This window comes from Myotis brandtii, unplaced genomic scaffold (assembly GCF_000412655.1).
Source record: "Myotis brandtii unplaced genomic scaffold, ASM41265v1 scaffold613, whole genome shotgun sequence".
Lineage (NCBI taxonomy): Eukaryota > Metazoa > Chordata > Mammalia > Chiroptera > Vespertilionidae > Myotis > Myotis brandtii.
This window is the reverse complement of record NW_005370332.1, coordinates 1,021,642-1,038,557: the sequence shown is the minus strand read 5'-3', so window position 1 is coordinate 1,038,557 and position 16,916 is coordinate 1,021,642. Positions and strand designations below refer to the sequence as shown.

General features: G+C 37.7%; 1 protein-coding gene across 1 annotated transcript in view; it reads right to left on the bottom strand.

The window, feature by feature from the left end:
- Window positions 1-16,916, bottom strand: part of HTR2C (5-hydroxytryptamine (serotonin) receptor 2C, G protein-coupled) — a 301,222-nt gene that overhangs the window by 58,123 nt on the left and 226,183 nt on the right. Inside the window, exon 4 of the mRNA XM_005879909.2 lies at window positions 6,972-7,172. Within this exon, the coding sequence (XP_005879971.1) occupies window positions 6,972-7,172 (201 nt within the window). The remainder of the gene's footprint in view (window positions 1-6,971; window positions 7,173-16,916) is intronic.

Sequence of the window (16,916 nt, the reverse complement as noted above, 5' to 3'; positions counted from 1 at the left end):
TCAGCCCTGCTCTGAGCCCGACCAGGGGCTGCACCTAGGGATTGGGCCTGCCCTCTGCCACCCAGGAGCAGGCCTAAGCCAGCAGGTCGTTATCTCCTGAGGGGTCCCAGACTGTGAGAGGGCACAGGCCGGGCTGAGGGACCTCCCCTTCTCCCCCGAGTGCACAAATTTTTGTGCACCGGGCCTCTAGTATATATATAAAACCCTAATATGCAAATAGACCGAATGGTAGAACAACCAAACAACTCGTCACTATGACATGCGCTGACCACCAGGGGGCGTGCGTGGAACATGGCAGGTGCCGGCCGCAGCGGGATAGTGGAGCAGGTGAGCAGGGATTCCAGACCAAGGTGGGGTGCTGGTCACTGTCATTGGGACAAGCCTCTGGTGGTTACTGAAAATTCTTTGCTCCCACACGCTGTGGTCCCGACAGGCACTTGCACCTGCTGCCTGCGCCCGGCGACGGTTCTGGCCAATCGTTTGTCCACGTCAGTGGGTGTGAGCAGCAGCTGCTGCCCCTGATCGACCCTCAGGAGCAGGGGGAAGTGGAGAAGGCCTCAGGGGCTATCAGCACCAGCAGCCACCACTTGCACCCACTGACAGCACCGGCCCTGTTTGCACCCGCTGCTGGCACCGGTCCCAATCGCTCTGTGTCATCAGTGGGTGCAAGTGGCGACAGCGGAAATGGGGTTGCTGGCAGACAGGGGACCGGGGGCCATGGTGGGAGGGGCTGGGTGGGGCTGCAGAGGATGGGCCATGACCCGCCCCTGTGCCTACCACAGCCTCACAGCCCACAGTTTCTTTTAAGGTGCATGAATTCATGCACTGGGCCCCTAGTAAAGTAATAATGTGTTAGCTTTCTTGTTGTTTTGTAACTTTGCTTTCAAAGAATTACATTACCATACAGTATACCTCTCTTGTAATTGAAGAAATAGCCTATCATCATAGGTAAGTAATTTTTAAAAATGTAACAATGTTTCTAATACTGTATTATGAATACTACTATATACTGTGTGCCATAAAATTTTTATAGTGATTTATTCCTTACTGTGAAGCAATTGTATCAGTTGTACTAGGTTCTTATAAAATAGTCATATTGCTGCTTCTTTATAATCAATGCATGAATCATTATAAATAAATATGAAAATTTTCACATTTTTTCATTTTTGATGTCTAATATTAGCAATACACATATCATAACATCTATAGTGTTTTATATCATATAAGAAAATATTGATGTAGGTGCTGAGAAACAGACAATTCATCTTATAAAGAGATGAAGCAAATTTATGGTATCAATAAATACACTCCAGTGCTGCAAATGTATTTTCTCTTCCTTATGATTTTCTTTTTAAAAATAGAGATGAAGCAAATTTATGGTATCAATAAATACACTCCAGTGCTGCAAATGTATTTTCTCTTCCTTATGATTTTCTTTTTTAAAAATAATATTTATATTTTTATTGAATTTATTGGGATGACATTGGTTAATAAAACTCTATATCATCTATCTATTGTACTGTGTGTTTTACATTTATTTCCTCTAGCTTGCTTTATTGTAAGAATACAGTACAAAACACGAATCACATACACCATATGTGTTAATCAACTGTTTATGTTATTGGGAAAGTTAAGTTTTACATAAGCTTTGAGGGAGTCAAAATTTATATAGGGATTTTCAGTTGTGGGTTGGGTTGTACCCTTAACCTCCACGTTGTTCAAGCATCAACTGTATTTGGTTTTATTTCTGCCATCTTAGTATGTGTTTTCCCTCTTGATCTTTTATTGCCTCCTTTTGGATTTGCTTCATTATACTATAACTAGAGGCCCGGTGCATGAAAATTTGTGTACTCAGGGGGGTTACTCAGCCAGGCCTGCACCCTCCTGCAGTCTGGGACCCCTCAGGGGATGTCCACCTGCTGGCTTAGGCCCGCTCCCCGGGGGATCGGGCCTAAGCTGGCAGTCAGACATCCCTCTGGCAGCTTGGGAGCCCTTGGGGGATGTACGATTGATGGCTTAGGCCTGCTCCCATCACCACCGCTGCACTCGCAGCCTTCAGCCTGGCTTGTGGCTGAGCAGAGCTCCCCCTGTGGGAGCACACTGATCACTAGGGGGCAGCTCCTGCATTGAGCATCTTCCCCATGGTGGTCAGTGCGCAGCATAGTGACCAGTCATTCTGCCGTTAGGGTCAATTTGCATATTACCCTTTTATTATATAGGATATTCCTCAATAAATTTGGAAGTTAAACATTCCTTTTCTATTTGTACAATGAATGTACAAAATGTTATGTAGTATATTCATCAAAGCTTAATATCAAATATCATTTTTATCTTTCTCCTGGACAATGAAAAAGTTTACTTTCAACCCTCTTTACTTATATGGTACTAGAGGCCCGGTGCACAAAATTCATGCGGGGGGGTCCCTCAACTCAGCCTGCACCCTCTCACAATCTGGTAGCCCTTGGGGGATGTCCAACTGCAGGATCAGGCCTAAAACAGCAGTTAGACATCCATCTCGCAATCCAGGACTGCTGGCTCCTAACCGCCTCATCACCCCTAACCACTCTGCCTGCCTGCCTGATCACCCCTAACCCCTCTGCCTAACTGCCTGATAGCCCCTAACCACCTCTGCCTCAGCCCCTGCTGTCAGGAAGGACTTCCGGAATAACGTCTGGAAGATCATTCAGCTGTTCAGAATATACTTGGGTATATAAACACACCTATAATTAGCATATTACACTTTTATTATTATAGATTGTTTTGTGCATTTTAGTTCTATAAACATTCTGAGCTGCAGAAGACATTGTTATTGTTATTTGATACAGTCAATATTTATTTATATTTAACCACACACTTACCATTTTAATTGCTTTTAATTGCTTCTCCAACCTTTCCATCTGTGGCATTTCCTTTGTTTTATGAAGACCTGTTAGTGTTTCCTTAAGTGAGTCTGTTTTTGTCATGTTCCCTTAGTTTTTGCTTGTCCGATAATGTCTTTATTTCACTTCAATTATTGAGGTATAAATTTGCTGAGTATATGATTCTAACAGCATTCACTTTTTTTTAACCAACACATTAACACTATAGTTTCAAACTCTTCTAGCTTTCATTATTGTTGAGAAGCCATTCACCCATCTTATTGTTGCTCTATTCAAGTTGATCTTTCTTTATATTTTTTTTCTTTAAGGTTAATACTATTTTTTTTCTTTTCTCCTGCAATGTCATTGTGATGAGTCTAAATGTTGATTACTTTTTATTTATTCTGCTTGAGACCTGTTGAGCTCTTTAAGTGTGAGAATCAGTGTCTTTCACCAATTCTAAATGCCATTATTCAAATTGTTTTTCTGCCATTCTTTTCTCACCTTGTGGAACTCTACTCACTTTATATTATACTAGAGGCCTGGGGCACAAAATTCATGCACTTGGGGGGATGGTCCCTCAGCCCGGATTGCGAGAGGGCGCAGGCTAGGCCAAGGGACCCTACCAGTGCACAATCAGGGCTGGGGAGGGACACAGGAGGTTGACCAGCTAGGGAGGGGCAATGGGAGGGCTCCAGGGCATGTCTGGCCCATCTCACTCAGTCCTGATTGGCCAGACCCCAGCAGCAAGCTAACCTACTGGTTGTAGCATCTGCCCCTTGGTGGTCAGTGGACATGCTAGCGAGCGGTTGAGCAGCCTTAGCATATCATTAGCATATTATGCTTTGATTGGTTGAATGGAGGACTAGACAACCGGACACTTAGCATATTAAGCTTTTATTATACAAGATGTTTATTATCTTCTTATTCTCACTTCTCTCTTTTATGTTCTTCTATTTTTTCGTCATTCATCACAGTTTCTTCTAACCAACCTCCAGTAATGCTCTCTTTAGATATATCTAATTTGCCTTTGAGTTCTTTGGTTTTCATGTTATGCTTTATTTCCAGATTTTCTAGTTGTTTTTCAAATCTTAAATGTCACTCTTTTTAGAGTGCATTTTTTTGCTGAAATGTTTAATTTCAGCTTTCAATTTTTGTGTGCATATTATAAATAGTGTTTAAAGTCTATTTCAGGTAATTAAAGTATCTTGAATGTCTCTGGGTTCATTTTTATTATCTTTAAGTGTGGTATATCTGGTTCATGTTGTCTTGTTTCTTCATCTGTCTACTTATTGTTTATTTCAGTTATTGGAACTGAAAAATTATTGAAATAAATACTTTGAAGCCTAAGATGATTTTTTTTCACCTATACTAAAAATTTGGAAACAAGAAGAACATGAAATCACTGTAATCCAATTTCCAGATTACGATTTTTCTTGGTTATATAGGTGACTTGAATCAGGTCTAAATATTATGACAAGGGTGGTTTAATCCTGGACTATCCTTATTTCTAGTGTATAGACATTTGGGATATAAAAAATAAGATCAAGTTGGTTGACCCTTGCCAGGCTCTATATTCCTATTATAATTTCCTCTGTTCATGAGATTGTGAAACAAGCTTCCTAACCTGTCAGTCACAGCTTCAGATTCACAAATGCATCACTGGAAAAATGACCCAAAAGTTATAATCATTTTTCTGTCTTCTTCTGGATCCCACACTCTTATTAGCTTCACATGCTTATAGTATTTTTTCCCATATTTTAGTTGTTTTTAGCATAATCATTTTTAGAAGCTAAAGCCCCTAATATTCTAATGTTTTGTAGTTGATACAACATGTTTTTTAAAATTTATTTTTACTTTTGTAAAAATTTTAAATCAATTTTTATTTTTTCAATTGCAATTGGCATACATTATTATATTAGTTTCAGGTGTACACCTCAGTGAGTAGACATTATATAACTTAGTGAGTGATCATCCTATAAATCTTGCACTCATCTGACACCATACATAGTTATTAAAATATCATTGACTATATTCCCTATGCTGCTCTTTACATCCCCATGACTATTCTGTAATTACCAATTTATACTTCTTAATCTCTTCACCTTTTTCACTTATCCCCCCAAACACCTCTCATCTGGCAATCGTCAAAATGTTCTCTGTATCTATGTATCTTTCTGTTCTGCTTGCTTATTTTTCTAGATAAAATTATTGATATATATATATATTTATTGCATTTTTATTGTTCATATTTTTGACATATTTTTTCTTCCTTTCTTTTTAAAAAGGAGCCTTTAGCATTTCATATGATACTGGTTTGGTGGTGATGAACTCCTTTAGCTTTTTCTTGTCTGGGAAGCTCTTTATCGGTCCTTTGATTCTAAGTGATAGCTTTGATAGGTAGAGTAATTTGGTTGTAGGGCCTTGCTTTTCATCACTTTGAATATTTCTTGCCAATCCCTTCTGGCCTGCAAAATTTCTGCTGAAAAATCAGCTAACAGTCTTATAGGAACTCCTTTCTAGGTAACTAAATAAGGAGTCACTGGGACAACTTCTAACATACCAACATTCACATCATGGGAGTGCCACAGAAGGAAAAGATAGAGCAAGAAATTGAAAATCTATTTGAAAAAATAATGACAGAGAATTTCCCTAACATGGTGAAGGAAATAGACATACAAGTCCAGGAAGCACAGAAAATCCAAAACAAGATGAACCCAAAGAAGCCCACACCAAGATACATCATAATTAAAACGCAAAACGTTAAGGACAAAGAAAGAATCTTAAAAGGAGCAAGAGAAAAGCAGTTAGTTACCTAATATTCTAATTTACAGAGAGAAAGGGAGAGGAATAGAGAGTTAGAAACATCGATGAGAGAGAAACATTGATCAACTGCCTCCTGCACACTCCCTACTGGGTATGTGCCTGCAACCAAGGTACATGCCCTTGACCGGAATCGAACCTGGGACCCTTGAGTCTGCAGACCAACTTTCTATCCATTGAGCCAAACCGGTTAAGGCAAGAAATGGCATCTTTTTAGCTGAGTTCTTTAGGGTAAAGGAGGTAAAATCTGTGAAACCTTGAATATGTAGATCAAACTATGTATATAGATTCACATTTTTGTGGTATAAGTAAGTTCTACTTTTTTTTGTCCAAAAGTGTGTGTGCGCGTGTGTGTGTGTGTGTGTGTGTATGTGTGTTCACCTAGAATGGAATAATCTTAAATGTTAAATAAATTTATGTTATGGATAAACCCAGAGTCAAAATCTTTAGATGATATCAGGGAAGATTGCATAGTGGTCTTGATCTTGTAAACATTACCAGAATCTGTTATAGAAACATAACTTTAAAAAATTATTTAATGAGACACTAAATGTAATTTCCAACAGAAAGAGAAGAAAAAGAAAACAAGAGGATTGTAAATGCCCCTATATTCCAATTGGTTAAATTCTGTGTCTTGAATACTAGCATTCTTAAGGCATTCATGAATATCACAAATTACAAGCAATAAGATGATAATTTCTCTTCTTCAACCTTCCCCAAATCTTTAAAAAAAAATAAAGAATTTTTTCTCTTTCTGTGTAATAAAATTCCAAGAAGACATTTGAAAATGGAGGACAAATATATTTTACATTGATCAACAGCCTAAATTAATTCATGTTTACTTCATGAAGATTCTTATGCACTATTAATATTTCCACTGAAGAAGATATGAAAATAGAATTAAAATATTAAGATTAATATTCTGGGATAAATTTATATTTTATAACATTTAAATGCTATATTTTTAAAATTTAGATTTGTCACATATCTTTGTCATCTTTAAATCGCTTTAAACATCTCAAAATTTTGACTCTGTGTTGTAGAATCATTGGCATATTAATGCATAAAATAATTTAGCAGAATAAATGGAAAAATTTAATATTCATACACATTACATTTATTCTATTATTGTTAACCTAAATATCAGATAAATAGGTTAAGAATAATTATTAAACAACAATCCCGATTATACGCAATGTTACCGGTCGACGTCTGTCGTTGTTCACAGTACATAATCCGAAGGTATTGAGCATAGCCCTTGCAATTCTAATGGCCAGGAAAGTCATTTACCTATAGAAATTGCCCAAACGATAGCAATCTTCATGATGGCCTTAGTCCGCGAATTGAAACGGCTATGCTCAATAGGATTACGTATTGCTACATACCGATCCAGCGATATAGCGCAGAGGTGCATGATGGACGCTGTCGAAAATAAAACATCCAGGGAGATCCAGACGGGGCACAAAGGTCTGGGGAGTGGCCAGACATAATCTGAAAGAGAACAGAGAGAAGACAAGAACATATTATACAAATTATACTAACTGTAATATTAAATTTTAGTCTACTTATTTTCTCTCATAATCTAAGCATTTCAAAGAAAGTGAAATTTGGGAAACATTTTCCATAGTAATGGTGGTAGTGAAGATGATGATGATAATACCTTAAGTGTTACATATATTATTTTTATTGAGGTAAAATTTACATAAAACCAATAAATTTGTACAATTCAATAGTATTTAGTACATTTATAATATTATGCAAGTATCACCTCTTTCTAGTTCCAAAACATTTCATTATTCCCGGCGGAAACCACTACCCATTAAGCAGTCACTCCCTATTCCACCTTCCCCCATCCTCTGACAATCTCTAATCTGCTTTTTTGTCTCTATGGATTTAGCTAATTTGAACATTTCATATAAATTAAATAATAAAATAGGTGACCTTTTGTGTCTGGCTTATTTCACTTAGTATACTCTTTTGAGGGTCATTCATTTTGTAGCATGTACCAGTACTTCATTCCTTTTTATAGCTAATGCTCTTATTTGAGATAATTTTTGATGGTCTTGTAAATGCAATTGTTTTCTTAATTAACTTATTAGTGTATCTATATATATAAAAGCCTATGATGTGCACTGACCACCTGGGGGCAGACACTCAACACAGGAGCAGAAACCACAGGCATGGAAACATGGAACAGACTGATGAATCTCAGAGGAAAGGGAGAAGGGGGGAGGGGGGAGGGTGGGAAGAGAGTAACCAAAGATCTTATATGCATGGATTGGTGCATCAGTGGGGTCCCTGGGCCTTGCCTGTGCCCTCTTGCAATCTGGGACTCTTTGGGAGATATTGGACTGCCAGTTCCAGCCTGATCCCTGCAGTCCAGGCCGAGGGACCCACTGCTGCCTCTAGTAGAACTATAACTTACTAGAGTCCCAGTGCACAAAATTCATGCACTCAGGGGGGATTCCCTTGGGGGTGGGGTCCCTCAGCCCAGCCTGTGCCCTCTCACAGTCCAGGAGCCCTTGGGGGATGCCCGACTAAGTCGTCAGTTGGACATCCTTAGCGTTGCTGTGGAGGTGGGAGAGGATCCCGCCAGGGCCGCTGTGCTTGCCAGCCCTGAATCAGGCTTCTAGCTGAGTGGTGCTCCCCCTGTAGGAGTGCATTGACCACCAGGGGTCTGCTCTTGTGTTGAGCGTCTGCCCCCTGGTGGTCAGTGCATGTCACAGTGGCCGGTCATTCCACAGTTCGGTTGATTTGCATATTAGCCTTTTATTATATAGGATTAGTGTATAGAGCTATAACTGATTTTCACATGTTAATCTTGTATTCTGCAACTTTGCTGAATTCATTTATTAGATCTACATTTTTGTGCAAGAGTTCTATAGGATTTTCCCTATATAAGATCATGTCATCTTTGAATAGAGATAACTTTTTTTCCAATTTTCCCTGCCTTTATTTTCTTGCTTGCTTAATTGCTCCAGATAGAATTTCCAGTACAATGTTGAATGGGAGTAGAAAAAAAAGCAGGCATCCTCTCTTTTCCATTTTTAAATTTATTATTATTATTTTTACTTGGAGATCATTTATTTTCTTTGTAAGGTACCTATTATTTATTTATTTACTTTTAAATTTATCTTTATCATTGAAAGTGTTACAGATTTCCCTTTTTTTCCCATTGACCCCTTCCACTTAAAACAAATTATTGATTGATTTTAGAGAAACAGAGAGGAAGGGAGAGAGAGAGAGAGAGAGAGAGAGAGAGAGAGAGAGAAACTTATTGAGAAACTTATTGTTCTATCTATTTATGCATTCATTGGTTGCTTTCTGTATGTGTCCTGGCCAGGGATTGAACCTGTAACCTTGGTGTATCAGGATGATGCTTCAACCAACTGAGCTACCTGGCCAGAATCCTCTCTTTTTCTTGATCTCAAATGGAAATCTTTCATTCCTTTATGATTGAGTAATATGTTAGCTATGGGTTTTTCATCAATCCCCTTTATTATGGTGAGAAAGTTTCCTTTGTATTATTAGGTTGTTGAATACTTTTAGCATGAAAGAGTGATATATTTTGTTAAATGCTTTTTCTGCATCAATTGAGATTATTGTGTTTTTTTTTAATCTTTATTTTATTACTGTGATGCATTATGTTGATTTATTTTTTTAAATATATTTTATTGATTTTTTACAGAGAGGAAGGGTGAGGGATAGAGAGTTAGAAACATCGATGAGAGTGAAACATCGATCAGCTGCCTCCTGCATACCCCCTATTGGGGATGTGCCCGCAACCAAGGTACATGCCCTTGACCAGAATCAAACCCAGGACCCTTGAGTCCGCAGGCTGACGCTCTATCCACTGAGCCAAACCGGTTAGGGCTATGTGGATTTATTTTTGTATGTCAAACCATTCTTGCATTCCTGAGATAAATCACCTGGTCATGGTGTATATTATGATACTGGATTTAGTTGGCTAGTATTTTGTTTAAGATTTTTGCATCTATATTCATAAGTGATATTTGTTCATACTTGTCATTTTTTGGGATGTCATTATCTGGCTTTAGTTTCTGGATAATCCTGGTCTCACAAAATGAATTACAAAGTGTTGCCTTATCTTCTATTTTGTAGAAATTAGAGAAAAAATGGTGTTAATTATTCTTTAAAATGTTTGGTAGAATTTGCCAGTGAAGCCCTAATTTCTGGGCTTTCTTTGTTGGAAGGTTTCAATATCTTTATTATCAGTCTCATCAGATTCTCTATTTCTTCTTGAGTCACTTTTCATAGTTTATGTGTTTCTAAGATTTGTTGATTTTGTTCATGTTATCTGATTTATTGGAATACAATTATTCACTGTATTCTTTTTATATATATATTTTTAACTTCTCTAGGGTTAGTAATAATGCCCCCTATTTCATCTATAATTTAATGATTTTTGTCTTCTCTTTTTTTTCTTAGTCACTCTAGTTAAAGATTTATGAAGTTTGTTGACTTTTCAAATAAACAACTTTTGGTCTTAATTATATTTTTATTTTTTCTATTCTCTATTTTCTCTCTCTCCATTTTAATATTTAGCATTTCCTTTCTTTTGCTAGTTTGAGTTGTTTGTTCTTCTTTTCTAGTTTCTTGAAATCTAAATTTAGGCTACTTTCCTCTGAGCACTGTTTTTGCTACATTCTGTAAATTTTGGTATTAAGTTTTTATTTTGCTCTTCTCAAAATATTTTTTTGATTTCATTTGTAATTTCTAAGTTGTTCCATTGATTGTTTAATAGTGTGGTGTTTAATTTTCACATACTTATGAATTTGTCAGTCTTCTTTATTGATTTCTACTTTAATTCCATTGTGGAGAAGAAACTTTGAAGAATAATAATATTTTAAATTTTTAATGTTTTTTTTTGAGGCCTGATATATGGTCTATTCCAGAGAATGTTGCATGTGCACTTGAGAAAAATGAATTGTCTGCAGTTGTAGAATGGGGTGTTTTATATTTGTCTGTTAGAATTAGTTGCTTTACAGTATTGTTCAAGTCCTCTATTTCATTATTGATCCTCTGTCTAGTTGTTCTTTCCATTATTGAAAATAGGCTATTGTCTCCAAGTATTATTATAGATCTTTTTTTTATCCCTTCAGTTTTGCTTCCTATAGTTTTTGGTCTCTGTTTTTAGGTGTATATATATTTATAATTGTTATATCTTCTTGATGGTTTCAGCCTTTTATCAATATACTAGAGGCCTGGTGCACAAAATTTGTGCACTGGGGAGGGGGGTCCCCCAGCCAGGCCTGTGCCTTCTTGCAGTCTGGGACCCCTCGGGGATTGACCACCTGCTGGCTTAGGCCCACTCCCTGGGGGATTGGACCTAAGCTGGCAGTCAGACATCCCTCTGGCAGCCCAGAAGCCCTCGGGGGATGTCCACTTGCCAGCGGGGAGCAGGCCTAAGCTGCAGTCGGACATCCTTAGCGCTGCTGAAGAGACGGAAGAGGCTCCCACCACCACCACTGTACTGGCAGCTGTTAGCCTGGCTTGTGGCTGAGCAGAGCTCCCCCTGTGGGAGCGTACAGACCACCATGGGGCAGCTCCTGCATTGAGCATCTTCCCCCTGGTGGTCAGTGTGTGTCATGGTGACCAGTCATTCCCAGTCATTCTGCTGTTAGGGTCAATTTGCATATTACCCCTTTATTTTATAGGATAGAGGCCTGGTGCATGGGTGTTCTAGATCAGGGTGGGGGTCCCACTGGGGCAGCTGATGGCTGTTTTCAGGCTGGCCAAGTCCCCCAGTGGGGACCCTCACCCCATGTGGGTGTAGCCAGCCTGAGTGAGGGGCTGAGGGCTGTTTTCAGACTGGCCACACCCCCTTCAGGGTGGGGGTCCCCACTGGGGTGCCTGGCCAGCCTGGGTGAGGGGCTGAGGGCCGTTTTCAGGCTGCCCACAGCCCCTTCAGGGTGGGAGGGTCCCACTGGGGTGCCTGGCCAGCCTGCAAACAACCATCAGCCCCTCACCCAAGCTCCCAGCGTCTCCTTTTTCTCTTTTTTTTTCAGTGCCTCCTTGAACGGAGGCCAGAGCGGGCTGGAAGCAGGTGTCTGGGATTTATTTATCTTCTATAATTGAAACTTTGTAGCCTTGAGCAGAGCCCAGGGCCGGCCAGGGGAGGTGGGAAGCTTGGCTTCCTCCATCACCAAGAAAAACCCAAGCCTCCTGCTCGCTCCAGCTTTCGTGGCTGCCGCCATATTAGTTGGGTTGATTTGCATACTCGCTCCTGATTGGCTTGTGGGCTTGGCTTGTGGGTGTAGTGGAGTGATGGTTAATTTGCATGTTTCTCTTTTATTAGTGTAGATATTACTGTCTATATTAAGTATACTGTCCATTAAATCTCAATTTCTCCTTTTTTTTGCTTTGTTTGTTAAGCACTTTAAATATATCATCCTACTGCCTTCTGACCTGAGTGGTTTCTAAATAGAAAAATCATTATTAATCTTGTTAAAGAGCCCTTGCAATTTTGATTATAATGTGTCTTGGTGTGGATCTCTTGGAGTAATTTGTGCTTAGAATTCTCTGAGCTTCTTAGATGTGTAGATTCATATGGCCATTATTTCTTTAAATATTCTTCCTTCCCTTTTCTTTTTCTCCTCTCCTTTGGACACTCCCATCATGTGTATGTCAGTAAACTTGATAGTGTCACATGTGTCTCTCAGGTGCTGTTGATTTTTCTTCATTCTTTTTCTCTTTCTGTTCCTCAGATGGGATAATCTCAATGGACTTATCTTTAAATTCTCTTAATCTTTCTTCTGTCTGCTCAATTCTGTTGCTGAAGCAATTTAGTGAACTTTGCAGTTTAATTATTGTACTTTTCAGCCCTCAAATTTCTATTTAATTGCTTTTTATAATTTCTGGTCTTTTATTGGTATTCTTTATTTGTTGAGACATTGTTCTCTGTTTTTTTTTAGTTCTTTGTCCATGTGGCAACTCTGGAAATCAGATTTATCCCTCTTTGTGGGTTAATGTTGTTTGTCTATTTAGTGACTTTTCTAAACTACTTTTGTGAAGTCTTGTGTGGTCATTGAAATCAGTGTTCTATCAGCTTAATGGTTATATTGACAGAGTTTTCATAAACACCTACAGGCAAAGCAAGAAAAATACACTCTAAGTTTTAGCAGATTGATTCTGTAAGGGAGCCCTCTTTCAATGATAATGAGGTTGTTTATAAGTTTCTGTTATCCTTGAATTTAGGCTTGCACAGAGGCTCAAAAGCCAAAGGTCAGCTCAAACACATGTGAAAGAATAATGCCTTTTCAGGTTTTCTATAGATAAGCATCAAGCATGTATGTGGCCTTCTCTATTCCTTGGTATACATGAATGCCTTAAAAATAAAGTCTTATTTCTCAAAATATCTCATTTTCCAACCTTTTCTTTCCCAGATCATTAAGCCTGCCCCTTGCTTGTCTAATCCATTATTTCTTGCCTCAGTCTGATACAGATAATTCTTATACCTTTAAATTTTTCTGGCAAACTCCACCCAAAACATTACTTCAGATGGAGGAATATTCTAAATCAGGCAAAACCAAAGTAAGTTCTTATGCCTGTACATTAGGGACTGACCAGAGAAGTCTAAAAACACAAGCACAAGTCTTTAATAATAATTATTCCATCTGGCACTAATAACCTGACTAGGAGTGTAGACTGTCATCCTACAATCAGCTGCTGATCTGGAGGTTGGGGTGTGTATGGTAGCCAGGCAACTGGAAATTCCACAGTGTTCTCTTACTACAAATAAACTGCTTATTTCTTCACCAAGCCTGCTCTTGTTTGTATTAATTTTTGTCTAGATTTCATAGTTTTGTAACATTTATGACGATTTTGCCAGGTCATCTAGAATACAGATGTTTCCTCTCATATAAAGTAATCATTCCTTAATTTACCTTACGTTATTCATTTGTTCATTATATGCTAGACATTATTTTAGTTGCTAGAAATAAAGATTCATAAGTGGCAAAAAGTCTTGTTCCTACTTTTCCAGCTACTAGCTGAATTCCTACTTGTATTTTGATGGTAATCTTTGGCGCGGAATTTCTGAATCTGAGTTAGTGTCAAGATCAACAGAATACTATAAATAAGTTGTTTTTAGTATTGGTGTTCTTAATGAAAATGTTCAGATACAAGTGGTGTTTCATAGCGCTAAAGTTTTCACACTAGAGAATCCTTCCAGGTCTAAAGTTTCTGTAATGACATTGGCATCCAGGATTTAGCAACCAAATCAGGCAAAAAGACGTTTTTTTTTTTCTATCCATTCTTTACTGAATTGTTTCATAATGTGTTTTATTCTAGTCTGTTAGAGTTGTTAGTGAGAACTATCTTAGATACTGGGCTCTGCTCCTATGACATACTTGGTAGGCATTATTACTTTACCAAATAACCAATGCAGAATATTATTTTCTTCGAAATGTAAGAGAAAGGAAGTAGATATTTAGATGTGGGAATATTTGGGATGACCAGCATCCTTCCTTTCAGATATTTCTGGTTTCTTCAGCAAAGACATATGTGAAGGTATAGGCGGATTAACTGGCATATTATGATCTAAAGGACTTTCTTGATAATGAGGCAGCACTGATCAAACCACCCTACTTTAAAGCTGATTATTATTTTGAATTAGTAAGAGATCTTGTAAGACTGATTATTTTTTTCATTTTAGGGGCCCATCTCTTCATTAATACTGCTGTTTTGTTTGGATGAATCCCAAACTTTTACTGGGATATAATGTTTTTATAGATGTCTACCCTAGAGACAAAGTTTATTTTTCATTTTTATAGCTGATGCTGCTTTAGTCTATATGAGTTATTCATGCATGTTTGAATGATGGGCTGTTGTTAGATAAATCATTAGAATTAATATTTATACTGCTTGTTACTTTTAAAAAATATATTTTTGCTTGTTTTCGTAGCTTACTGTGGAATTTATTATGTATTTATCTATCTATCTATCTATCTATTTATTTATTTATTTATTTATTTAAATCTTTATTGTTGAAAGTATTATATAGGTACTCCTTTTCCCCACATTTATTGATTTCATAGAGGAAGGAAGAGGGAGACATAGAAACACTAATGATGAGAGAGAATCATTGATTGGTTGCCTTCTGCACACCCCTGACTGGGAATTGATCCCTGACCTCCTGGTTCATAGGTCAATGCTCAACCATTGAGCCACACCAGCTGGAATATACTCCTTGTTATTTATTGAGCTTCATGAATCTATAAACTTATGGCTTTCACCAAATTTGAGGAATTTTTACTCTTCCTCCCCCCCCAAATAGTTTTTGTTCCCATTCTTCCTCTTTTCCCCATATAACTCTCCAATTAGATGTATGGTAGAATGTTGAGTATTGTTTCACATATTCCTCAGAGTGCATTTTTTCTTTCTTAGTATATTTTTATCCCTAATCTTGATTTTGTATAAATTTTATTTGTCTATCTTCAACTGCATTGGCTAGTTTCTTTATCTTCATTATACTGTTTAGCTTATCCAGGGAATTTTTAAAATTTCAGATACTGTTTTTCAGTTTTAAAATTTCCATTTTATTTTTGTTTTGTTAATCCTCACCTGAGGATGTTTTTTCCATTGATTTTTTTTAAAAGAAAGAATGCAAAGGAGGGGGAGGGAGAGAGAGAACAATCAGTGTGAGAGAGACACATCAATTGGTTGCCTCCCGCACACACCCCAACTGGGGCCAGGGAATGAACATGCAACCCAGGTATCTGCCCGTGACTGGGGATCAAACCTGCAACCCTTTGGTGTGCAGGCTGATGGTCTACCACTGAACTACACTGACCAGGGCTCCATTTTATTATTTTCATTTTTATTTTCTTCTGAGGTTTCTCATTTTCAATCTTTATGAGTATATTTTCCTTTGTTTCATTGAACATAAATACAATAGTAGCAATAAAATCTTTGTGAATTTCAACATCTGAGTGTTCTCAGGCTAGGTCTCTATTGACAAGTTAGTGTATGTGTGTGTGCATGTTTGTGAATGAATTACATTTCCCTCTTTCTTTTTATAGTAAGAAATTTTAGATGTTACCTAAACATTGTGAAGGTTATATTGTTAAAATGTATTTTGTTATATTTCTCTGAATAGTGTTGGAGTTGTTGTTCTTCTGGCCATTAGCTTGGTTGGACTCAAACTTTAATCCCTGTCTCTTAGACTGCACCTCAAAAGTCAGTTCAGCACATTTATCTTTTCTTAGGCTGCTTGAAGTATTCCCAAGATATGCATAGTTCAGAGGTCAGCTAGAGATTTAGGCAGAGGTAATGGTTTCCCAGAGAAGAATTTGTGGTTTTCTCTATTTATCTCTATCCTTTCCTAGATGTTCCCTTGCTTTCCAGTTTTGAGATTACTTCAAACTCTGTCCTCACTTTCTTTGAGCTACAAAAACTGCATATTTCTTTGTCCTTCTTTCCTTCTTTTCTTCTTCCCTCCCTCTTTCTTTCTTTCTTTCTTCCTTCCTTCCTTTCTTTCTTTCTTTCTTTCTTTCTTTCTTTCTTTCTTTCTTTCTTTCTTTCTTTCTTTCTTTCTTCACTCTCTCTCTCTTCCTTTGGAGTTTTAGCCACCTGACATGGTATGGACTTCAACTTCCTCTTAGCCTCTATATCTTGAAAGTTGGAAACTCAGCCAGTGTCTTTCCCTTCTTCTAAGTCTTGAAACTTCTAAGAATCTCTCTGTTGTTGTTTTTTGATTGTTTGTTTTTCTCCTTTATCTTCACATAGCTGCTTTTGTATTTTGTTTAGAGTTGACAGTTTTTATCTGCTAGAAGTTTGGTTCAATAGAAGTTTATTTGGCCATATCAGAAGTACAACTACCAACCATTAGAATGCAAACAGTGAATTAAAGAAAGAATATATATTATTAGATATTCTCCTAAACTAAAATGATTATGAATGCTCATTTATGTCCATCATTTTCTTATAATCTCCTCAGATTTTATCCACCATGGGAATTGATTGTGTTGAGAGTTTTGGTATTTTTGACTTGTTGCACTTACATAAATTACTTTCCACATTGTGCTTTCAATGTGTATGTGCTACCTAATTGACATTATGTGAAAAATTTTTTTTGCCATAACCACTATAATATAAAATCCATTAGGTCAGTTATTGTTGCCTGATATATATATATTAGAGGCTCAGTGCAAGAAATTTGTGCATGGGTAGGGTCCCTAGCAGCTGCTGGCTGCCAGCTGCCAGCTGGGTCTT